The 26,613-nt window shown below is 45.4% G+C and overlaps 1 protein-coding gene across 3 annotated transcripts in view; it reads right to left on the reverse strand.

Moving 5' to 3' along the window:
- PRPF40A (pre-mRNA processing factor 40 homolog A) overlaps positions 1 to 26,613 on the reverse strand; it is a 3,102,395-nt gene that overhangs the window by 1,808,905 nt on the left and 1,266,877 nt on the right. For all 3 annotated transcript variants that reach the window (XM_044074905.1, XM_044074903.1, XM_044074904.1), the window contains exon 15: positions 189 to 339. In XM_044074905.1, coding sequence (XP_043930840.1) covers positions 189 to 339 — 151 coding nt within the window. The remainder of the gene's footprint in view (positions 1 to 188; positions 340 to 26,613) is intronic.

Here is a 26,613-nt window from a genome sequence, read left to right on the forward strand (position 1 = left end):
TCACTTAACGGTCGTGCAGCGCTGATTCACATTTATACAGAAAGAGAAACAACATACACTTGACTCGTTCTTTATTTCCATATTTGTCCTTAAAGCCATCATTATTACAAAAATGTTTAACCACCAGTTTCGTTTAAGAGATTTAAATGTATGTGGCCACAACAATTTTTCTGTCAATTTCAACTTACTTTGCAGTTCTTCATCCTCTGCAAATGTAGGATTATCCATAAGGTATTGCTGAGCTTCTGACCACGTTGTACAATAAATCACATTAGCCATGTTGTCCAAAATATTCTTTAGTGCATCCCAATTCCTTTTTCTTAACTGTTTTGCTTGTTCCTTTAAAAGAAAGGAAGGCAGTGTTATCCTATATGATCCATTCTTTACTTGAAAATATGCTTAACAAAGAGGAATGCTAGTAATATGTTAACCATTACCCACAGTTCAAATTAAAATGCTATTAACACCACACACCAAGTGGTTTTATACAATTACTACATAATGAAACCCATCTAATATTACATAATGAGCATGAAAAGGAAAGGCATAAGGCTAAGCCACAAAGCAAAGGTATGCTTGGGAGATGCACTGGTGTTCAAAAAGAGAACCGGTCCGGTCTGTGACTTCTGTCCTTAAGCAGATGCAGGAACTGAAGACTGTTTTATGTAGTCATTATCAGTAGCCGATCAGAGGAGGAAATAGCTGATTACAAGCTGGGATGTTGTACTACATAGTGTCATACCACAAAAATTAAAGTACAAATAAAGGCACAAGGAATACATGGATAGGCTGTAAAGGGGGGGGGGGGTACATGGTGAAAGGCATCCTGGAGGTCTACAGAGGATTTTACAGTCTATTTCAGACAGACAGGAAATAACTGACTGCATCATGACCATTACGAATGTTATCTTAGGGGACTGGTAAAGCCAGACCAGTCCAAGCTAAAATCATACTCTGGAAAGCTGCCCAATGAGATACGTTAAGAAGCAAAACATTTCTGGATACAGCTATTACAACAAAGGACTTTTTTTTCTTTTTTCAGAGGGAATTTCTGTGGGTTATTGTGAGGTTAAAAAGAAAAAAAACACATTTAGACTTCGGTCTTCTAGCCACATGTTCTGAAACATGAGATGATGAATTAAAATGTCAACATTTTTATGTCCTACTCGTAGGTGTTTACATTCCAGAAATGGCTTGGCAAATTATGTTTTGCAAACCAATTTCAACACGTTTCTAAAGAAATGCTTCATAAGAAAATACTGTATCCCCATGGAAAGGGTTGTTCAAATTTTTATTTATTTATTTTTATTTATTTAACATTTGTTGACCGGGAATGTCAGACTAGGTTCCACAGAGCCTGTTTTCAGCGGAGGCCCGGGGAGAAATGCTCCAGATGCATGTCTTTGGAATGTGGGAGGAAACTGGAGTACCCGGAGGAAACCCACGCGAGCACAGGGACAACATGCAAACTCCACACAGAAGGCACCCCAGTCGAGAATCGAACCGGAGAACCTCTTGCTGTGAGGCGACAACGTTATCCGCTGCACCACTGTGCCGCCAAATGGTAAATGAAGATATGACAGGACAGATGGTAAAGAAGACAAGACTCTTTTAGGTCTAAGGTGACCACTAAGGCCTGAGGAGCTATCATGGGAAGAAGTTTTTGAAGGGTCAGCATTTTGACCTTTGTTACCAGCAGGGACCGATTGGGGGTGGACAGATCTGAACAGGGCACCAACAGCATTCCTTTCTGGGAACCATGAACAGCCTGGAATAGAATCCTTTCCCTTTTTGATGATATGGTACTGGTTCTACTGAACCCTGGGAGCACAGGTTGTGAATCTGGGAAAGGGCCTCTGTTCTTTTGTTTTGTGGAACATCCAGGTAGCCTGAGTATCTCATCTGCTCTCTGAAAGTGAGCTTGTAACCATCTGAGATAACCTTTAGAACTAACTTGTCTGAAGTAATGAGGGACCAGTATTCTTTGAACAGGGATAGCCTTCCTTCTATCTTTGTTGTGGAGGGGGGCACAGGGAAGGGGAGAGAGAGTCACTGCTGCTCTGTCAGGGCTCTGTGGACTAGATATCTCCTGCTTGGGATTTCCTGAGGACCACTGTCTGGGCCTTTGTGGCATTTCCCTTTTTGACTGAGAGGGAAAGGACCAGTGTTTAGTGGGAAAATTCCTACTAAACCCTAGGAGGCTGAACTTGAAGTCCTTGACAGTTTGCATATATTTTGCTTCATCTTCCACCTTTTTCAGCACAGCCTCAGCCTTTGGACCAAAAAGGAAATCCTTATACCACAAGTCAGGACTGTAACAATGAAACATGAAGATCAAATATTGCCTTCAGAGGCTGAAAAATCCATCGTGCAACTTAAAGCTTCTGCTACATACATTACTACCCTTGATAAATGATTTTTTTACATTTTAAGACTGGCCTTTACAAGTAAAGCAAAGGAACTAACTGTTTTCTCCAATTAAAATAATTAAGAATATGTGAAACATAACAGTTGCATCCTTGCATTATTAGCTGATCCACAAGATGCCTTTTACTGATGGGTTACTTGGCCAGGAACTTCCCTTCCAGCAATTCAAACTCGGCACATCTTTGAGCAAGCTCTCCCATTTTAGGACACCCACACACCCAGTTTGACATACACTGCCATACAGCATACTAGTATAAAAGCATATAAAACATAAAGCCTGCCAGTTCATACCACGTTATAAGAGAACATCTCCATGCAAATAAACAACACATTGTTAAACAAGTGCTATAAAAGTACACACTTCTCCAACTAACAGGGAATTTCAACAGCAAATGCTGGCAAAAAACTTTTAGTTATGTACTCACCATAACTTCAGATGTTTGGGATCCATCTCGCCTACATTCTGACTGATGGGTTCGGAGCCGATCCTCGGCTCCGACTCGGCACGCTTATGACAAAGAACGAAGTCTCTTATTGGCTGAGCTTACTATATCCCAGGATGCACCACTACCAGTCCCCCAGATCTAGTTTGTCCGCATACATGCACACACGCATGCACTGCTTATATAACATTGACAGATGATACAAGATAAAACAGTAGAACTCAAACCGTTCAATCTCTTCTGATCTCCAAGGCAGGGGGAAGGAGGGTGGGTATTAGGAATGTAGGCGAGATGGATCCCAAACATCTGAAGTTATGGTGAGTACATAACTAAAAGATGTTATGTGATCCTATCTCGCCTACATTCTGACTGATGGGACAGCGTCCCTAGCACCTAAATCCTGGGTGGCTCACTGGAAAACACTCCTGAGTACCGTGGAACCAAATGATGCTCGTCCTTTAGATGCCACATCCAATTTATAGTGGGAAATGAAAGTGTGCGCTTTGGACCATGTAGCCGCAGCACAAATTTCAGAAATAGCGAGCTTGGAATGGAATGCAATAGAGGTAGCCATAGCTCTAGTACAGTGAGCTTTGACAGATGTTGTAAGTTGCTTATTTGAAGAGGAATAAGCTTGAGTTATGCAATCTCTGATCCATTTGGCAATAGTAGCTTTAGTCATGGATTTACCCAATTTATTATCTGAAAAGGACACAAACAATTGAACTGTTTTCCGAATTTGCTGAGTCCGATCTAGATAAAAGCGCAATTGCCTGTGAACATCCAATGTATGGAAGGTGTATTCCGCTTTGAAAATTTTGGAAAGAAAACTGGTAGCTCTAAAGATTGTTGGAGACAGAGATTAGAGCAAACTTTTGGGACAAAGGATGGATTAGGTCTAAGTGATACTCTATCTTTGTGAAAAATCAAATACGGTGGTTTGATAGATAGGGCTTGAATTTCTGAAACTCTTCTTGCAGAGGTAATTGCAATTAAGAAGGCAGTTTTCCAAGACAGATATTTCAACTCGCATGTAGCAGCCGGTTCAAAAGGGGAAGATGTTAAGGCACGAAGTACCAAGTCAAGATCCCACGGAGGCGCAGGATGAAAAACTGGGGGTCTTAAAAGCACGGCACCTTTCATGAAAGTTTTACATAATCTGCTGCTCATCAACGGTGGGTCTGTGGAATCGTGAAATTTGGAGATAGCTGCTAATTGGACTTTAATAGTAGAGACTGAAGATCCCGGATTAAACAAGGATGTTAAAAATTTCAAGACCTCTGGTATCGGGGCAGTAATAGGGTCTAATCCTCTGAGTTGAGCCCAGATAGCAAACCTCTTCCACTTACTGTGATACAACTTCTTAGTGGTGGGTTTGTGGGCTGAAGATAAAATGCGAATAACTTCCGGGTCCAAGGTGTGATTTCTGACTATAGTCGGAAGTGGAGGAGCCAAGCTGTTAATTTCAAAGTGTGAAGGGACTGGTGCTGTTGTCCCGACTGATGAACCAGAAGGTCCGGAATTGGGTCCAAGAACCAAGGACCGTCCAGAGTATATTTCTGTAGGTAGGGGAACCATACCTGACGAGGCCAGTATGGAGCAATTAGAATCATTGTGGACCCCAATTGGGAAGCTTTCTGGATGACTTTGGGAGGAGTGGAATCGGAGGAAAAGCATAAAGCAGTCCTGTTGGCCAAGGTTGGACTAGAGCATCCGTAGCTGTCTCCCTGACGGGGTCAAGGAAAGAACCTTTGCACTTTGTTTCGTGGTGTTGCAAACAGGTCGCAGCACGGAATCCCCATCTTTCAAAAATCTGGGCTGCTACTGTTTCGTTCAGAGACCACTCGTGAGGAGAGAGAATAGCCCTGCTCAGTCTGTCTGCCAATACATTGGATTTGCCTGGAATGTGGGTCGCTACCAGGAAGCTTGGTAGCCACTGCCCATTCCCACACCCTCATGGCCTCTCTGCAAAGGGGTAAGATCTGGTCCCTCCTTGTTTGTTCAGATACCAGACTACCGACATGTTTTCTGTGTGGATGGCGATAATGCCTTGAGGAGAAACTTGTGGAGGGCTTGTAAGGACAGAAGAACAGCCCTCATTTCCAACACATTGATATGGAGAGATGTTTCGTTGGGAAGCAAAGAACCTTGAACTGACCTGCCCAGACAATGCACCCCCCCCCCCCCCCTCTGGGCGGCACCCGCAGTCAAGGTGGCCACGGAGGGGTATAACAAAGGGTCTTCCCTGATTCAGATTGGATGGCAGAAGCCACCAGCGGAGGTCCCGTTTGCACGTTTCTGTAATCAGTATGTGATGATTGAGGGGGAGATCTTGAAAGGACCATTGTGTCGATAATAGCCACTGGAGAATCCTCATGTGCAACCTTGCCAGAGGGACTAGGAGAACCGTGGCAGACATTGAACCTAGAAGTTGCAGGACCATCCTGGCTGGGGCTTTGGATCTTAGAAGCAGGGCTCGGACCTGATTTTGTAATGTTTGTATCCTTTCGGTAGGAAGGAAGATCCGCATTAATTTTGAGTCTATCTCTGCTCCTATGAATTTTATGCGCTGAGAAGGCAGCAAGACAGACTTTGACCAGTTGAATGTAATTCCCAGGGAAACACCCAGGGAGATGGTGGCTTGTAGGTTCTCTAGTAGTAGATGCCTGGTGGTGGCAGTCAGGAGCCAGTCGTCCAGATAGGGAAACACTTGGAATCCGAGACTCCTCAGGTGAGCAGTCACTACTGCCAAACACTTGGTGAACACCCTGGGGGCTGTGGTGAGACCAAAGGGCAGTGCAAAAAATTGGAAATGACTGCCTCCCAGGCTGAAGCGCAGATACCTCCTGGACGCCTGATGTATCGGTATGTGATAATAGGCGTCCTTGAGATCTATGGAGCACATCCAAACATCTTTCTCCAACAATGGGAGAATGGATTGTAAAGTGACCATTCGGAACTTGGACTTCATGACGGACTGGTTTAGTTTGCTGAGATCCAAAATGGGTCTCAGGTCCCCTGTCTTTTTTGGCACTAAAAAGAACCTTGAGTAATTTCCGGATCCGATCTGGTCTGTGGGGACCGGATGACTCCTTTTTCTAGCAGCTTTGAGGCTTCTACGGCTGCAATTTCCCTTTGACTGGGTGGTGGGTCCGGGATTTTTTTGGACGGTGGGGGTGAGTGTGTGAAGGGAATGGTGTAACCTCCGGCAATAATCCGAAGCACCCATCTGTCCTGAGTAATAGCCTCCCAGGCTTTTAGGTGCTTGGCAAAACGGCACCCGACTGGCTCTGGAGCAGCACAGCCGGGCAATCCCTCATGGAGTGTGGGAGGCTGAAGAGCCACGAAAGGACTCGCGGTCTCCAGTGTTGCGGGGGCCTCTGCCGCCTCTGGGACGGCGTCTCCCAGAAAAATTTCCCCGTCCTCTGCCTCTGGAAGGGGAATCTTCCTGCTGTTGGGGAAAGAATTTCTGTGATTTGCGGAACCACATCTTCCCTCCTCTTTTAGCCTTGGGATAAGGCCGAAAGGGAGTGGAATAACGTGCTCCTACGGCAGATAAAGTCTTTCCCTCCTGCTCACAGCGGGTAAGAGTGTCTTTTACCTTGGGTCCAAACAAAGAGGACCCATCAAAGGGAGCGTCGGCAAAGGAAGACTTGAAGGCCTCTGCGAAATGACACAAACGGAGCCAGGCTTGTCTCCGTAGAGCCACGCCTGTGCCTGCCGCTCTGCCCGCCCCTTCGGCCGCATATGAAATAAGCCTCATGGACGAGTTAGAAATCGAGGTAAGGATAGCCAACTGAGAGCTAACCGACTGGGCTAGCTGCTCAGGTAGGTTACCTGAGAGGGAGTCTGAGAGCTCCTTGACCAGATCCCTCTGTAGTCTGGTGAATGTGCCAAATAATTCAGGGACCTCAGAGTAAAGGCCGCTGAAGTCAGGGTGCGCTTCCTGCATCGTCCATGCTCCTAGACTCCTTATTAGGAGGATGGACGGACGTTGAAGCCTCTGCCACGTCCTGCTGGGTAGCAGATGCCACCACCATGGCATCTATAGCCACGCCTTTCGTTAAGAACTCCTTCTCGGGTGGGGCAGACAAAAATTTGTTAGGGCGAGAAGGCACTGGTTCCACAGTATCTGGATGTTCCCACCCTCTGACAAACCAAATCCAGGAGCTCGTCGAAGGGCGGAGACACCCAGGAGGCGGAGGGCTGAGCCCCGAAGGCCTTGAGGAACACCGACTCATCAGCGGAGGGGGGTTTGGAATTCCAGCCGCCTCGATGCATAAGGGTCACTAGAATGTCTGCAAATGAGACATCATCCGAGGACGACTTAGGGGACCCCTCCGCATCATCAAGATCAGTGTCAGATGTAAGAGACTCATCGGGGGAGTCCACGTGCTTCCTCTTGCACGATCTCTTCCTTGGGGGCTCCTCCGAAGACAACTCCGAAAGACCCTCAGGAGGAGGGGAACCCCCAGTGGGGGTGACCTCAGGCCCCGGGGCTCCGCTGCCTAGAGACAGGGGAACTGCCAAAGACCCAGTCTCCATGCCCAGGGAAGGTGCCGGTAAAGCCGTAGAGATGGCCGAAGAAGACTTGGCCAAGGCACTCCTCATAGCTCGGAAAGCCGGACCCCCAGAATCCTGGGAGGGTCCGGTCCCCGGAGCCATGATAGCAGATGGAAGTCCCGCGAGGGAGGCTCGGAACCGACAGCATTGGTCCCGAAACGTCACCCCCGGGTCCGGCCGAAGAAGTCCGCGTGCTAAACTCGGACCCGAAGGCCGGGGTTGGAGTAAGGGTCGGAGCCGACCCTAGGATCTCTGCTGGCTCCATCAGCACCTGCTCCGGAGCCGGGCGGTCGGAGGAGGAATGGCAATGGAGTGGGCTATCGGCTTCGAAGCCAATTGGGTCGGAGCCGAAATAAATTTCTGAAAGACTGGGGACTGGAACAGTCTTTGGAGCACCCTATGTCCGAATCTGACATCCTTGATGACCTGGAAGAGACCGAATGGGTCCGAGTAGGCCTCTCCAACGGCTCCAAGGGACTAGGGGACCGGCTCCGAATCGACTCTACAATTATCGGCGCCGAAGGAATGTCCAAACCAATTTCCATTGGTGCCGAAGAGGGCTTCGGCGCCGAGGAGGAAGTGTCTGAGCGGACAACCTTCATCGGCTCCGAGATCAGTGGAGCCGATGAAGATGACCCGCCTCGATGCCCCAGGCGACGGCTCCGAACCCAGAGGAGTCGAGGCTGGAGGCATTGAGGCAGACCGTTCCGCCTCGGCTCCGAAGTCCGTGGAGCAAGGAGAAGCCTGCCTATGTTTTTGGCGGTCGGTTCCGACGGACTGGTCGGAGCCGACGCCCTTTTCTTTTTAGCAGGAGAAGGAGAGGAAGCTAATGCCTCTTCGAATGAGGGTTTAATAAGGCCTTTTAATATAAGTTTATTTTTCCTCTCTTGGAGGACCCTCGAGGAAAACGCGTGACACACACTACAGGACTCCTGCAAATGTTTGGCGCCCAAACAGTACACACAGAGAGAGTGGTCATCTGTGATCGACATCTTGAAACTGCACTTAGTGCACTTTTTAAATCCTGAAGGCCTAGGAGCCTGTGACATAATGGCAACCAATTTAGTGTAACTTAAAAATTTCTTCTTCTTCTTTTTTTTTTTTTTTTTTTTTAAAACAAGGCTGTCTACAATAAACAAGAATAACCAAAGGGGTGAACAGCCCCTAAATAAAAAAGGACTAAAACAGTAACGGACTGACAGGGGAAGGCCCTTAAACTCAAAGGGAACCTCTGATCAGAACAAACGCATTCACTACACAAAAAACTATACAGAAATGCTCACTCAAACACAAAAACCCAAGATAGCTGTTAAAACAGCTTTTTGTTGAAGATTTTGAAAAATTCCTGACAGGAAAGTAAGTGAAAAAAGCACTACTTAGCTCAGCCAGCTCGAGACCACGTCTTAGCTTGTTAGCGGCAAACGAGATCTGGGGGACTGGTAGTGGTGCATCCTGGGATATAGTAAGCTCAGCCAATAAGAGACTTCGCTCTTTGGCATAAGCGTGCCGAGTCGGAGCCGAGGATCGGCTCCGAACCCATCAGTCAGAATGTAGGCGAGATAGGATCACATAACATCCACTCGTTCACATTAAAGAGAGGGATATATTCCGGAAACTCTCAAAGATCAACTGATATACAAAGAAAGAACTGTGTGAGGAGCTCAACATACTTGTTTCTGTTGAAGTTCTCAATGGGATATCCTATCAGCAGGAATCTCGATGGTCTGTCAGACTTTCATAACTGTACTTTCTTCCCAGTGGTTTCATGAGACTTCCTCCTACTTTAACATAAGGATACTTATCATATAAGCAGGGCACAGGCTGATGCCATCTTCAGACCTTTCCCGCTCAAGGTGGTTAAGGCACCTGACCCAGGTGTCAACACTAGCTGACTAAGGAAATAAGGCTCAGGCACAAGGTCCCAATCTCCCTCTCCAAGACTGTAAGCAAGTTCTAGGAGAAAGTGGGCCTGAAAGGAAAACAGGAGGAAAGGTAGGGGGCACTCCGCAACAAGTACAAGTATGACTCTGTCATTGTCCATGTGGGTGTGAATGACCTGAGACACACCTCCTTGGACTACATGGAGAGACATGGTGGAGCTCTTGGATTATGTGGCCCAAGCAGGTATGACCCTAGCCCTGAGAAGTATCCTACCATCACCCAGAATGATACCGCAGTACAAACAAATAATGATTGACTTCAACAACTGGCTACGTTTCTGGTGTCATTCTAAGGTGATCCAGTATCTGTCTGCTTGGGATCACATGATCGACAGACCTCGATGTTTTGCCAGAAATGGCTTGCATCTGTCACCCCTGGGCTTCTGGGCACTGGCTAAAGCTCTTGCCACCCATACAGTGCCATTTTAGGCGGTGTTCCAAAGACCAAATTACCACCTTAACAGCTACAAATAAATGCAATCTGAGTGAGGGTCATGCTGCTCAATGCTAGAAGTCTAAATCTCAAGATTAACTTGCTCAAAATGGAGAACATCAACACTTGTCCTATAACGGAGAGCTAGTTTAAAGCAGCAGAAAGCACCCCTGCTCTACCAGGCTATAACTCATTCCACACCTTTTGGCCCTGAAACATGGACCATAGCTCCAAAGGCAGTGGTGTCTCCATATTCATAAAGGATATGCACACCTCCAGACTAGTAAGCCCAGCATAACGCATCTGAGACACTTCAGGTACAACTAACACTGGCGATCCAGGTCATAGCCTGCTATAGGTCCCCAACCATGTCCCTAGACTCTCACTCCATGTTCCTAAGCACCCTGGAATATATCAAGGTCCAACCCAACACTCTCATACTAGGGAGACCTCAACTACCCTTCCATCAACTGGGAAAACTACTCAAGCACCAATACACTGTCTCAACGCTTCCTGGAATTCATCGATTCCAATGCCCTGGGCTAGCTCATTCTGAGCCCCACTAGGGGAAGCAACATCCTTGACCTGGTTATTACTAACATGGGTGACCGTTGCTCTACACCAGTAGTCAATCTATCCCTGGTTAGATCTGACCATAAACTAATCACCATGGAAATCCACATTTCACCCACACCCCCCGCAAAGGTAATCACCTTGAAAACCTTCTCCAAAGCTGACACTGGGCTCTTAAAAACAGAGGTAGCTAACTTCACTGCACCCATGCCAATGGAAAACAGCTGCTTGACTGCCGAATCATACACCAATGCACTGTACGAACATGTACTTAAATGCATGGAAATAGCCATACCCAACAGAACCAAAATGCTCTCCTCCAAAAAAAGGAAGCCAATCTGGTGGTCACCTGCCATTAATAAACTCTACAACAGAAGGAAGAAACCGATGTAGAAAAAGGTGAAGTCCCAAGACTGGAAAAACTCCCTTATTAGCTTCAACAAAAGTTGAGATCCCCCATCAAATCTTATAAAGCCAGATATGAAGGCAGAATTAAGGCAGACACTAAAAACAAAGTCTTCTATAGTTATATCAAGAACCTCCACAGCAATATCCAGATTTGCTCTGAGTTACTGCACAATGGTACCTCCTACACTGAGCCAACAGATATTGCCAACATACTGGCCAGCAGATTCAGTGCCAACTTTACCCCCCCCCCCCCCGGACCAATCACAATACCGGAAGAATGCCAGGCACCCAGCATTACTGCAACCCAGGTTAAAGTTACATTGTCCAAGGCCAAGAAAACATCTTCCATGGGACCCAATAATATCCTTGGCTGTGTTCTACATGAACTACAAAGCAAACTGGCACCACATCTGTGTGCCCTGTTCAGTCACAGCCTCACCTCAGGCTTTGTCCCTACCAAATGGTGCACTACTACAGTCATCCCTCTCCATAAAGGGGGTGCAACTACAGACCCTGGGAATTATCACCCCATTAGCCTGACGAGTCTAATATGTAAAGCTATGTACCTGATTAATAACGCTACAGAAAATCTCCAAACTCTGGACACTACGCAATTTGGCTCTGTGAAAGGGAGTCATGCCTGCTCAACCTGGTTGACTTCTTTGAGTCAGTCACCAGGGCTTTGGATGAAGGTAAGGCAGTGCATACAGCCTACCTTGAGCTGGCCAAGGCCTTTGATACCATTCCTCACTCAGGAATTATTGATAAACTCACCAAACTAGGCATCAACCTCTATACTGGCTCACAGATAGAACACACAGTGTGAAAGTAGTAGACTCCAAGTGAGACTGCTGACCGGTCACAAGTGGAGTCCCACAGCGATCAGTCCTGGGTCCTCTCCTGTTCGGCATCTACTTCTCAGAAGTCCACACCAACACAAAGGGACTCTGGCTGACCAAGTCTGCAGATGACTGCAAGCTGGGATCCATTATTAACTCCTCAAGTGGTGCAGACAACCTACAGAAAGGCCTCACTGAGACCAATGACTGGTGTCGAAACCATGGCCTTAAGCTTAATGCCAAAAAATGTGTTATCATTCCATTTGGTAAAAATTCAGTTCCCACTAATTACCACATCGATGGGAGCCCACTGAACACTGAAGGCGTTATAAGAGCTCTAGGGATGCATGTTGACAGCAACCTCTCCTTCGACCATCACACTGCCACTGTGGTAAGAAAGTCCTTCTTTGCGGCACATCTCATTACCAAGGGTTTTGCATCGTCGAAACCATGGCCTTAAGCTTAATGCCAAAAAATGTGTCATCATCCCATTTGGTAAAAATTCAGTTCCCACTAATTACCACATTGATGGGAGCCCACTGAACACTGAAGGCATTATAAGAGCTCTAGGGATGCATGTTGACAGCAACCTCTCCTTCGACCATCACACTGCCACTGTGGTAAGAAAGTCCTTCTTTGTGGCACATCTCATTACCAAGGGTTTTGCATCCAGGAAGAAAGAGATCATAGTCTCTCTTTACTCTTCCCTCATTAGACTAATCATCGAATATAATGCCCCATTTGGCATGTACCTCACTAGACACCTGCAACAGCTAGAGAGGCCACAGAAGTACCTCATGAAGAGGATCCTAGGCATTAAATACATATCCTACACGGACAGACTCAAATGACTCCTATTCTCCGTCTCATATTACCTACTTGGAGGCGATCTTTGCTTGACTTACAAAACCATGTCTGACACAGCTCTGTTAGAAATGCTACATTTAAAGAAATCCCAATCCCTCCCACACCACACACTCCAGAGACCTCAACCTCATTACCGCAATCAACAGAACATGATGGAGGGACAGGTTCCTCACCCAGAGACTGCCCATGCTCTGGAATAGACTTCCCATACATGTCAAGCAGAGCACCTCGTTGACCCTCTTCAAGAGAAATCTTGATGAATGGATGGGTAATAAATGTTCACCCCAGGGATCACTCCAGTGGCTCTACTTGATAGAGGCACTGGGAGCTAACATCAGGCAGCACAATGCCAGGGCACTTCTATGGGCTAGGCTTGTAAAGGCTCCAGGGCCATTAGCCTAGTACACACCTACGAACCTATGAATAATGGTACCCAAACCCAGAATGCCTGCTCACACAGAAATGGGGATGGCGGAAATGAACATGGACTGCAACAGTAAATGTAATCATGCCCCTACAATTATGGCAAGTGCCTAACACAACTATACTATGTTCACTGTACAATTCACTGTTCAGTCATCAATGGAATCACTTTCAGAGCACTGGACCAGAGGGTAATTTGGCCATGATGGGACTCCCTACTACAGAAGACTCTGCAGGATTAAGCAGCAAATCCTGCCCTGGCTGCAATACACACAGTATAAAGCTTTGGAAAGGTATGCACCTGAAAACAAGTAGCTGCTTCAAAGACAGACTGGGTACTACTCACTCTGAGAAATTTTGTGGGCGCCACAGTGTCACTGGTGAAGTGTGCCTTATGTGACTTGTTACTGATTTACCAAGGGCAAAGTAACAATACTAGATACAGTAAACGAATTACATGAAGTGTGTTCTTGTCTGTTTAGAAGTTTCCCTTTCCTACCTTTTGCAAGGAACCCAGACAGAATTGCAATACATTTTTGAAGCCTTTTGTCCAGTCCAAAGTCTCAGTTGTCTATGCACATCATCAAAAAGCAAGATCTTTTCCTTGTTTTGGGATTAGGAAAAAACATGGGAAGGTGAATGGCCTGAACTTGCATGAATGTGGGGTGTTACTGGTAAGGGACACTGTGTTTTACTGAATGATCAGGAATGGCTCATTAAAGATGAACACTTGTATTACTGAGATTCTTCAAGCAGATGTCACGGCCACAAAGAAAAGCATCTTGCAAGACAAGTGAGGCAAACCAGCCAGTTCAAAGGAGTCCAGAATGAACTTCTCAAACACAGTCAAGGTCCCATAACAAAGTAATGTTCCCTTTAGGTGGTCTAAGATGCAACACTCCCTTGAAGATAATGTTTCATTGGTAAGTAAAAATATAAGGGGAGGACATTTCAAAGGTAGCCCGAGATAGCAGAATAAGGACTTCTATGGAGATGTAAGACATGAATTTTGTGAAGGTCTGGGAGAAAATTCAAAACCAGTGCAGTTTGAGCTTTGACTGGATCCTGATCCATGGAAAAATAGCAAAGGGGGAAGTATTTAACACTTTGTTAGGTACAATTTCCTTGTGTTAGGCTTCCTAGCTGCCTTCTTAATATGCAGTATAGCCTCTCAAAACAAGTAGCTTAGAAGAGATGAGTACTAAATCAACCTGTCAGCCTTATGAAAGGAGAGATAGAGGAGCATTAGGAAACCTTTTTTCTGTGTCATGACGGTCCACATGCTGAGGTAGCACTTTGGCTTTGCCCATGCTATGCTTAGCTTGTTGGGAAAAACAATGCTGCCTCTTTTCAATGACCTTAATTTCTGTAAAACCTTGGCGATCATTATTTTAGGAAGGAAAGCTTACAGATGAAGATTTCAGGAAGAAGGCATCTATTTTCTAGGTTGTCTGAGCAGGCAGTTATTTTGCAGCAACATTTTCTCATCTTTCTACTTTCCAAGGAAGCAAAAATGTCTACTATACCTATTAACCATCCAGATTTTCTCATATTTTTGTATTCCTCCTACATAAAACTTGGGTTTTTCTGGCAAATCACTGGGGATTAAAATCACTAAATAATGACAGAAGTTTGAATATCAGACTTCATACCCTTCAGAAAATGCACAATAATGCAAGCATTATTACCCTAGTAACTTTCTAAGTTTATAAGAGCAAGTTTTAGAAAACATCCCTATATTTTGGGGACTTTGTCTCCCCATTTTTGGCACTGATTAGAATTATTGCAATAAGAGGTTAAGAGGTGTGAAGTCTACTACTGGCACACCTCATTTGTTGACAAGGTCCAAAAAGGTTTCCCTGCTCAACACCTGCTTGTGTGTCTCTACTCTGGATCTGCTCAGTCTGTCTACCAAGACACTGCAGACAGGGGATACAGGCTGCACAGTGGGTCATGCCTGACTCTTCAGCATAACTAACTTACACTGGATGCATGAGTAAGTAATCCCTCTATGTACCATATCACAGTACTGTTGTCTATAAGGGTTTGGAGGGTCCAACGTTCCCAAACCTGTGTGAATGCTAAGAGTGACAACACAACAGCGATCACTTCTGCCATATTTACTTGTCATGCTTTGGTCTCATGTCCACTGGACTTTCAGGGCTCCCAAATGAGCTGGCAGTCTTAACAGTTTGTGGTGAGAATCTGAGTTGCCTAGTGTAGTCTCAAAAATGCTCCTAAACAGGGCTGCACTTGTGTTTTCCACCATGCCAGTTTTCTTTAAAAAAGGAGCAATAAGTTCGAGGACCTACACGGCTCGAGAGTGCTGTCGCCATCTGTTACTCAGGTACCAACAAGTCCTCTCATGTGAAAGTGTGGTAATGCAGCCATGAGAATGCATGATGCCAAGTAACTCAAAACCTTAAGGTATTTCTAGGCGGTAATGGCATCCCTTTCTATGGTGGTCTGAAGAAAGGAAGACAGGGAAGCACTATGTCTTCTGGGAGGAATGTTTTCTCTAGTTCCATGTCTAGCAGTGCCCACACCCACAGGGAAACCTCACTCTTTACTGAGTTGAGCTTGAGTGAAAGATAAAGTATCTGAAAGCATGCAAGGGTAAAATTGAAAGCCTTCCATGTCTCCTCCAAGGAGTCTGCTTTTATCAGGCAGTGGTCCAGATATGGATAAATGAAGATGCCCTTTGTACTAGAGAACACCATTGCTACAGCTAGACATTTTATTACGACCTCAGGTTCAGCAGACAAGCCAAAGTGCAAGAAGGAGAGCTGAAAATGCCATCCCACACTATGAATTTTACCAACCTTTTGTGATCACTGGCTATGTGAATATACAACAGCCATCCTTCAAGTCTGGAGTAACCAAAGAAGGCCTGAGAGGAAAGGGAGGTAAAAGGCCTTGAAGGGTCAGCATTCTGAACTTTGGTTTATTGTGAAACTTTAGGTTGGATAGATCCACAATGGGTCTCCATGCACCTTTTTTCCTAGGCTCTAAAAAGAGCACAAGATTGAATCCTGAATTCTCTTCCCCTTTTGGTATTGTCTATGGCTGCCTAATGTAGCACTTTTTTAGGAGAGAAGAACCAGGGTCACTTTTTCTTTTGTCACTGCAGGAATACCCATTAACTTTAGCCTACTTTTGAAATGGAACCTATACCTTTATCGCAGAATGTTTTAAACTCACTGGTCATGAGTTATGCTTTCCCATTCTTTTAAAAGTAATTCTATATGCTCTCATTTGGATGCAGTATTTAGGGGTATGGGAGGCATGCTAGCCAGAATGAGTCACAGCGCTTTCCTGTAGGGACTCACAGCGCAGAAGGCCCCCATACTTTTCCAGTGATTTTGCTTGCCAATATTCCTGTTTCCAGATCGCTAACCCTTGCTGGGTTTGCTTTTCTCTTGCCTGGGATGCAGAGATGAGGATATGGTAAGGTCATTTCTGCTGACATTAAGTGCTAGTGAGAGAAATATCTGCTTGACAGACTGTACTGTTTTGTCTTTTGCCTCTAATCGTTTGATGGCTCCCTCATGCAGGAGGTCCAAAGAGCAGTTCATTAATGGATGTATTTAAGACCTCTATCTTCACACGGCCTGGCAGTGGCTGTCTCCTCAACTAAGCATGCAGATGAAGAACTACCCCTGTAGCTGTCACTGCATCACAGCTACATTTTTTGGAGTGTCTGACACTGAGCAAAAATATCACATGATTTAGTCATCTTCTGCCTTGCAGCCTGATCAGTGACCCCATTAACCTTTTAACACAACTTATCCAGCATAGATTACTTGTAATTCAGCATACAGAGCTGTCAGTTCAGGCATCTGAAAGCTAGAGTACCAGAAGTGCAGGTTTACTTCCACCAAATGATCAATGGGAAGGGATGGTTCCTGGTTGGAACCACTGCTTCATTGGTAAGTAAAAATATAAGGGGAGCACATTTCAAAGGTAGCCCGAGATAGCAGAATAAGGACTTCTATGGAGATATAAGACATGAATTTTGTGAAGGTCTGGGAGAAAATTCAAAACCAGTGCAGTTTGAGCTTTGACTGGATCCTGATCCATGGAAAAATAGCAAAGGGGGAATTATTTAACACTTTGTTAGGTACAATTTCCTTGTGTTAGGCTTCCTAGCTGCCTTCTTAATATGCAGTATATCCTCTCAAAACAAGTAGCTTAGAAGAGATGAGTACTAAATCATCCTGTCAGCCTTATGAAAGGAGAGATAGAGGAGCATTAGGAAACCTTTTTTCTGTGTCATGACGGTCCACATGCTGAGGTAACACTTTGGTTTTGCCCTTGCTATGCTTAGCTTGTTGGGAAAAACAATGCTGCCTACTCAAAAGGGAGCTTTCAGTGCAACGTTCGGTCTCTTTTCAATGACCTTAATTTCTGTAAAACCTTGGGAGATCATTATCTTAGGAAGGAAAGCTTACAGATCAAGATTTCAGGAAGAAGGCATCTATTTTCTAGGTTGTCTGAGCAGTTATTTTGCAGCAACATTTTCTCAACTTTCTACTTTCCAAGGAAGCAAAAATGTCTACCATACCTATTAACCGTCCAGAGTTTCTCATATTTTTGTATTCCTCCTACATAAAACTTGGGTTTTTCTGGCAATTCACTGGGGATTAAAATCATTAAATAATGACAGAAGTTTGAATTTCAGACTTCATACCCTTCAGAAAATGCACAATAATGCAAGCATTATTACCCTAGCAACTTTCTACGTTTATAAGAGCAAGTTTTAGAAAACATCCCTATATTTTGGGGACTTTGTCTCCCCGTTTTTGGCACTGATCAGAATTATTGCAATAAGAGGTTAAGAGGTGTGAAGTCTACTACTGGCACACCTCATTTGTTGACAAGATCCAGAAAGGTTTCCCTGCTCAACACCTGCTTGTGTGTCTCTACCTTGGATCTGCTCAGTCTGTCTACCAAGACACTGCAGACAGGGGATATAGGCTGCACAGTGGGTCATGTCTGACTCTTCAGCATAACTAACTTGCACTGGATGCATGAGTAAGTAATCCCTCTATGTACCATATCACAGTACTGTTGTCTATAAGGGTTTGGAGGGTCCAACGTTCCCAAACCTGTGTTAATGCTATGAGTGACAACAGAACAGCAATCACTTCTGCCATATTTACTTGTCATGCTTTGGTCTCATGTCCACTGGACTTTCAGGGCTCCCAAATGAGCTGTCAGTCTTAACAGTTTGTGGTGAGAATCTAAATTGCCTGGTGTAGTCTCAAAAATGCTTCTAAACAGAGCTGCACTTGTGTTTTCCACCATGCCAGTTTTCTTTAGGAAAGGAGCAATAAGTACGAGGACCTACACTGCTCTAGAGTGCTGTCGCCATCTGTTACTCAGGTACCAACGAGTCCTCTCATGTGAAAGTGTGGTAATGCAGCCATGAGAATGCATGATGCCATATAACTCAAACTCCTAAGGGATTTCTAGGTGGTAATGGCATCCCTTTCTATGGTGATCTGAAGAAAGGAAGACAGGGAAGTACTATGTCTTCTGGGAGGAATGTTTTCTCTAGTTCCATGTCTAGCAGTGCCCACACCCACAGGGAAACCTCACTCTTTACTGAGTTGAGCTTGAGTGAAAGATAAAGTATCTGAAAGCATGCAAGGGTAAAACTGAAAGCCTTCCATGTCTCCTCCAAGGAGTCTGCTTTTATCAGGCAGTGGTCCAGATATGGATAAATGCAGATGCCCTTTGTCCTAGAGAACACCATTGCTACAGCTAGGCATTTTATTATGACCTCAAGTTCAGCAGACAAGCCAAAGTGCAAGAAGGAGAGCTGAAAATGCCATCGCATACTATGAATTTTACCAACCTTTTGTGATCACTGGCTATGTGAATATACAACAGCCATCCTTCAAGTCTGGAGTAACCAAAGAAGGCCTGAGGGGAAAGTGGAGGTAAAAGGCCTTGAAGGGTCAGCATTCTGAACTTTGGTTTATTGTGAAACTTTAGGTTGGATAGATCCACAATGGGTCTCCATGCACCTTTTTTCCTAGGCTCTAAAAAGAGCACAGATTGAATCCTGACTTCTCTTCCCCTTTTAGTATTGTCTATGGCTGCCTAATGTAGCACTTTTTTAGGAGAGAAGAACCAGGGTCACTTTTTCCTTTGTCACTGCAGGAATACCCATTAACTTTAGTCTACTTTTGAAATGGAACCTATACCTTTATCGCAGAATGTTTTAAACTCACTGGTCATGAGTTATGCTTTCCCATTCTTTTAAAAGTAATTCTATATGCTCTCATTTGGATGCAATATTTAGGGGTATGGGAGGCATGCAACTAGCCAGAATGAGTCACAGCGCAGAAGGCCCCCCATGCTTTTCCAGTGATTTTGCTTGCCAATATTCCTGTTTCCAGATTGCTAACCCTTGCTGGGTTTGCTTTTCTCTTGCCTGGGATGCAGAGATGAGGATACGATAAGGTCATTTCTGCTGACATTAAGTGCTAGTGAGAGAAAAAGCTGCTTGACAGATTGTACTGTTTTGTCTTTTGCCTCTAATAGTTTGATGGCTCCCTCATGCAGGAGGTCCAAAGAGCAGTTCATTAGTGGATGTATTTAAGACCTCTATCTTCACACGGCCTGGCAGTGGCAGTCTCCTCAACCAAGCATGCAGATGAAGAACTACCCCTGTAGCTGTCACTGCATCACAGCTACATTTTTTGGAGTGTCTGACACTGAGCAAAAATATCACGATTTATTCATCTTCTGCCTTACAGCCTGATCAGTGACCCCATTAACCTTTTAACACAACTTATCCAGCAGAGATTACTTGTAATTCAGCATACAGAGCTGTCAGTTCAGGCATCTGAAAGCTAGGGTACCAGAAGTGCAGGTTTACAAATGATCAATGGGAAGGTATGGTTCCTGGTTGGAACCACTGAAGATCCCTTGCTAGGATCCCAGAGACAACAAAGTTGAATTAGCCATAGGTTTCTCGTACAGATACTTGAGAGAATTTTGGATGTGGTTGAAACAGTTGGGCGTCCTTGCAGCAGGAGTTAGAGAATCCAGCTCCAAACATGCATTACAAAATGCAGCCCCAGGGCATCAATGACTGGAGAAATAGCTAAGGCAGGTCCATGAAAGCAATGTATCTGAGCAGGACCTGACAGCACCCTCTAGACTCCAATGGAGCTCCTCCTTCACTATGGAAACAGTGCATCCAAAGGACAGATCCTTTGAAGGTACATCAAAGGATAAGGACACACTGTGTCAGAGTCATAAATGGGAATAGTCCTGAACCAATCAAAAAGTGAAATGGGCTGAGGAACTGTCAATCTCAGCTAGGGCAAGCTAGTAGGCACTGGACTGGTCTTGGTGACTTTGGCCCAAGTGTCTCATAAGGGACTAACAAAGAGTGGTCTGCCCATGGGTTAGCAATGAAAACCTCCACATGGTCTCCCAGAATCTTATCAAGAACTAGGACTGAATGAATATTGCCGCCCCATGTCACTGACCACAACCAGGGAAGCTGGGACCCTGAAAGCAAGCACAAAATCCATGGCTTCAGCCCAGTAGGACACGTAAGTAGTCAGAGGCCTTGGTCAAAATAGACTCCAAAGCCAGCAGCTGATAAAGTACCTCAATGAGTTTGGAAATGCGGGGTCTAGGAAAACAAGAGACTTTAGTCAAGCCATTCTCAGTTTCCCCAAACTTCTCACCATGTCCTTTACCTGAGTGCTTGTGTTTCAGAGGTACAGTCCAAGAGGCTCTGGAGAGTATCACAGCAGTATGGGACAACACACATGATCTCATAAGAGTTGCAAATTCCTAGAACATCTACGCTTTTACTCATTGTTCTTGGGGTGAAAACGTCAGTGTGGACATTTGTCCATGTCGTGGCCTTGGCTATGGCAAAAATGGGCAGTGAAAACCTTATGAGGAGTCTGTTTACCACAATTGTGCAGCTGCTCCTTTCAACCACAACTTTGAGTTTTAAATCACTATCAGAAATTTGTCTTCTAAAAAAAAAAGAAAAAAAAAGAAAAGTTTTGTAAAATCTTACCATAACCATAGATGTCCTTCTCTTCCATGTTGCAGTATTCTGCATATGGGTTTACTCCTCTTGGCACATGTATGTACCGCCAGTATACAAAAGTTTTCAGTCCCTCTGAGGTGCGTGAGACGTCTGACATGGCTGTGGGCCATAAAAGTCACATTGGCACGCATTAGCCCTCAGAACTGAAAGCCCCATTTGGAGCCAGTCCTAATATGGGCAACACCAATCTAGTGCCACCCAGATAGGAAAATGTAACCTAACAGGAGGATGGGTTAGGAGGTGAGTGGAAAGGAATACTGCAACAAGGAAGAGAAGGACATCTATAGTTATGGTAAGATTTTACACAACTTATCTACGTCCTTCTATTCCCATGTTACAGTATTCTGCATATGGGTGAGTGCCAAAGCTCACTGTGATGGGGGGGTGGGGTCTAGAGGCAGAATCCAGGAATCCATGAAGGATAGCCCTGGCAAACCTGCCCTGTTTCTAGAGATGTAATCAAGTCTGTAGTGTTTGGTAAAGGTGTGAACAGAAGATCAAGTACATGCCTCCACAATAGTGGAGGTATCTAGGCCCTTAAAAAAGGCTTCTGAAGAAGTCATGGCTCTGGTGGAATGTGCTTTAACTGCAATTTTGCAGGGATTTACCATGGAATTGGCAGCAGTAGGTGATGGCCTTGGTAGCAGTAGGTGATGGCCTTGGAGATCCAATTAGATATGGTCTGCTTGGACACTGCCTTCGCCAGGACTCTAGGGTGGAAGGATACAAAGAGTTGGGCTGCCTGTCTGATGGACTCTGTTTTATGCAGGTAAAACCTGATTTGCCAATGCACATCCAAGGACTGCAGTACCCTCTCACTGTCCCCCTGCGAGTTGGGGAAAAGACAGGTAAGTGTATGGCCTGGTTAAGGGACAGGTTATTCACCACCTTGGGCATGAAGGATGGGTTAGTTCTAAGGGTAACTCTATCCTTGTGGAAATGTAGAAAAGGAGGAATAGCCATAAGAGCTTGCAGTTCTGATACTCTTCTGGCTGAGGTCAGGGTTACTAGCAGTACAGTTTTCCATGTGCAATGTTTTAGAGAAGCTTTATCTGCTGGCTCAAAGAGAGGGAGCAAAAGCTTTTCAAGCACGTAGTTAAGATCTCAAGGAGGAGGGTACGTTTCCTGGGAGGTTTGAGGTGGAGCACCCCCTTAAGGAAAAGTTTAGAAGGAAGCCTAGATGCTAAAGGGGGGCCAGAGGAAGGCATGCTGAAATTGCAGACAGATGAGCCTTGACAGAGGAGTAAGCCAAGCCAGTCTGCAATAGCTCACACAGGTAAGACAGAAGCTATATAGGGGGTTTGCTAGAAAGCAGGTCCAGCTGTCTTCTGCAACACCAAAAAGTGAATCTTTTCCACTTAGAAAGGTAGGATTTTCTTGTATTTGGTTTCCTGACCTCCTTCAGGACATTGAGCACGTCCTCATTGTAAAGGTGTTGGAAGGGGATCAGAATCCTATCAGCCACAGGGTGAAATTTAGAAGCTGCCACTGTGGGTGAATCAGTGATCCCTTGTGTTGTGTGAGAAGGTCCACTCTGGAGGTTGCGGTGATTGCCCTTGGACAATTGTAGAAGTAAGGGGAACCAGTGGTGTCTGGCCCAGTAGGGTGTCACCAACAAGAGTTTTGGAGTGTCCTGCTATATTTACAGTAGAACATTCTGAAACTGCGGGAAGGGAGGAAGGCATAAAGATATTTCCCCTTCCAGGAGATTGAGAAGGCATCTGTTGCCAGTGCCTGGGGTTCTGGTGTCCTGGTGCAAAAGCCAGGAAGTTGCCTGTTGATGGAGGAGGCAAACTGGTCTATTTGAGGTGTACCCCACCTGTGGACTAGATTCAAGAAGACATCTCTGCGAAGCATCCATCCGTGGTTGCTTGTGATGGTTCTGCTCAAGTATTCTGCCTGGGAGTTGTGCAGACAGGGAATGTAGGCCATTTGCAGGATGATTCCCTGTGAGGTGGCAAATTCCCAAAAAGGCTAGTCTGCAGAGCAGGTAAGACATGGTCCCTCCCTGTTTGTTGAGATACCACAGCACAGTGGTGTTGTCTGCATATATCTTCAGAGGTCCCTGTTGGAGGAAAGGTAGAAAGGCCTTGAGGACTAGAATCGCCCTCATCTCTCAAGCACTGATGTGTTTCAGCTTGTGGGGTTTTGGCCACAGGCCCTGCACCCTTCGATGGCCCATAGTTGCTACCCAGCCCAAGTCTGAGGCATCTGTGTGCATGACCTGTTTGGGCTGAGGTGGTTGGAGAAGGAGACCTGGGTTATGGTTCATCTGTGCAAACCACTACTGTATTTCCTTTTTCAGGCAAGGGAGAAGTAGCACCCTGGGCTCCAGAGGATGGAAGTGCTGTGTGCAGACTGACCGAAGATGCCACTGTAACTTTCTCATATGCAATCTTGCTAGAGTTTTCATAGGGATGGTGGCTGCCATGTAGCCCAACAATATGAGGTACTGTCTTGCTGTCAACTCTGTGGAGTGATGGACCTGAAGATGATGTTCTATCAACAAGTTCACTTTGAGGGGTGGTAGGTATGCTTCCATGAGGTCTGAGCATATTCTGCAGGCGAGGAAGACAATGTCTTGGGTTGGATGTAGATGTGATTTGGGTAAGTTTAGCTGAAATCCCAGTGACTGCAGAAGGGCCACTACAATGTGGATGAGCAGCTAGAGGTTCTCTTGGCTGGCAGCCTGGATCAACATGTGCAAGTAAGGGAATATTTGTATTCCCTTTGTCCTGCAATAAGCAATCACTGGGGCCAAGCATTTTGTGAAGAGTCTGAGTGCAGATGAAAGTCCAAAAGGCAAGGCAGAGAATTGTAAGTGAGAAGAACCCACCAAGAACCTCCGGTATTTCCTGTAAGTTAGTTTTATTGGGATGTGAAGATAAGCATCTTTTATATCTAATGTTGCCATGAACCCTTGGGGGATCAGGAGGGTCAACATTCTGAAGGTAGGGACCTTTAAGAAAAGGTTGAGATAGGAAAGGTCTAGTATAGGTCCCCAGCTTCCATCTTTCCTGGGGACTAGGAAGATCCTGGAGTAGAATCCTCTTCCTTTTGCAGCTGGGGGGACTGCTTCGATGGTGCCCTGAGCTATCAGTGTCTGCAGTACCGGTTGCATGAAGTGTAACTGTTGTGTAGGTGGTTGAGGGATGCCTCTCCTTTTTGGAGGGGAGATCCAGGACATGAAATAACCGTTCTGTAGTATGGACAGGACCCACTTGTCTGAGGTGAGGCTGGTCCACACAGGGAAGCAATGAGAGAAAGTCGGGCTGACAATGGTATAGAAGGAGGGGGTGGAGAAAGCAAGTTTGGCAGGAAGTCAGATGCTATCTGCCCTGTTCTGAAAGGGCAGTCTCTGGCTAAAGGAAGAAGGTGCTCTAGCTGGAGGAGGTTGTTTTCTTGAAGGCTTTCTAGGCCTTGAAGGAGCAGCAGGATGAGAGTGTTTCCTAATGAACTGAGTTTTAGCTGGATAGTTTCTTTGGAACTTAGGAATAGGAGAGACCAGAAAATGTTTAAGGTCCTGCATTTCTTTACGTTTTTGCTGAAAGTACTTGAAAAGGTCTGCTACCTTAGAGCCAAATAATGCAGTATCGTTCAAGGGAGAATCAATAAGCCTTGACCTGAAATAATCAGGCACGGGTTGGAGGCAAAGCCAGGAGCATCTATGTAAGCAAGATGCCGATGCTGCTCACCTGGCTGAGGATTCAGCAGAATCATAATTGCACTAAAGAGAGCGTCTGGTAACCTGGGAAGAGACGGCCGAGAGAGGGGACAGTGACACTTTGGCAGAGCCAGGAGTTTGGAGGCAGACTCCAAGAGGGATAGGTTTCTGAGTTGCCCAAACCTTACTTGGATAGAGAGAAGTTTCTCTGTTCACCTGTGAGAGAGGGGAACTTTGAGCGGCCATCTGTCCCTGGAGAAGTGGTTCCAGCCCAAGAGTTAGTAGTTTAAAAACCGTGTTTGCACTGTTCTGTGTGTCAGGCAGCACTGGTTAGCTAGGGTTAAATTATTCCCGGCTCCACTAAGTCTCTTCTTCAGTTTTTCACTTGAAACTAGTCGAACTCTCAACCTAAGCACTCAAAAAGCATCCTACAGTCCAGCATTTGCTCAGACCTAATAACAAGCACTAATAAACCCCAACACCTGACTGCCCAGCAGGGCAAGGCTCTTTATCCACCCCTCAGCAACCAAGCGACTAAGCAGCTCACCCTACTATTCAGGCATGACCAAAGGGCAACTTCAGGTGTACTCTCCAGTCCAGCTGGTGAATCTGGGAATCCTGAGGCAATGTTACAAGTGCCTCATGTACACAAACAGCCCTCTCCTCCAACCACAAAACACTAACATATTATATACATATAATAACGAGAGATGCAATTATACAGCCAAACTGGAGGCTAAGGTCTTTCCACCAAGGACTGCAACAGACAGTCATGAGGAGACGGTTAACACTTGCACCACACCTCCAGCCTCATACAGACCTACTAAACCAGCACTGGCAAAAAAATACACAAATACACAAAATCATACTCGGAGGCTCTAAATAAAAACCTGCGAAAGCATCAGAGAGCTCCAAAGCAGACACCCACAAAACCTGCACCTCCCGTCGCAAACCAGACAACACATAAAACACAAAATCAATGTGCCGCACAATCACAGCCCTTAAGGCGAAATAAAGTACAGTTGTGTACACTTACCATAAATGTAGATGTTCAAGTGTATTCACTGTTGCAGTCATTACATTTGGGTAATCCTGCTGGCAGGCTGCCCTCAGTCGGCCTGAATTCCAAAGTCCTGGGTCCTGCGTCGGCTGCCGTCGCCCCTTCCCTGACGTCAGGTCGTCAGGGGTATAACAGATGCAGCCGACGCCGTTTTCTTTAGTTTTTCTTGCCCCAGATGTCAGGTGCCCCCTAAAAGGGTAGTCAAAATTTATATATATGTATATATATATATATATATATATATATATATATATATATATATATATATATATATATATATATATATATATATATATATATATATATAAATACATGCACCAATACAAACTTTACCTTCCTCTACAAGCAAATACACCACATAGGTTGTATAAATCAAAGGAGGAAAGACAGGTTCCATCAAAGAAAATGGGATGGCGGGTGGGTAACCTGGACTGCAACAGTGAATACACTCGAACATCTACATTTATGATAAGTGTACACAACTGTACTATGTTCTTTGTGTTTCATTGTTGCAGTCATTACATTTGGGTAGAGTCCCAAAGCTATGGTTGGGAGGCTGGAGCTAAACAGCATTAGGAGCGGCTATGAGGCCCTGCAGAACTGCAGTGGCAAAGCCTGCCCTGGATTTAGAGGAGAGTGGCAGATGATAGTGCTTTGTAAAGGTGTGCACTGAACTCCAAGTAGCAGCCTCTAAAATGTCCTTGGTTGGTACCCCCCGAGAAAAGCTACTGAAGTGGCTGCATCTCTGGTTGAATGTGGCCTAATGCTCTTGGGCACTGGCTTGCCATGGTGTAAGTAGCAGAAACGAATGCAGTGGCCTATCCACTTTGAAATAGTCTTCTTTGAGATAGCCTTTCCTTGTGATCCTGCAGCATACGCCACTA

The sequence above is a fragment of the Protopterus annectens genome, chromosome 6.part0 (assembly GCF_019279795.1).
Source record: "Protopterus annectens isolate FY-2018-M chromosome 6.part0, PAN1.0, whole genome shotgun sequence".
NCBI classification, from domain to species: Eukaryota; Metazoa; Chordata; order Ceratodontiformes; family Protopteridae; genus Protopterus; species Protopterus annectens.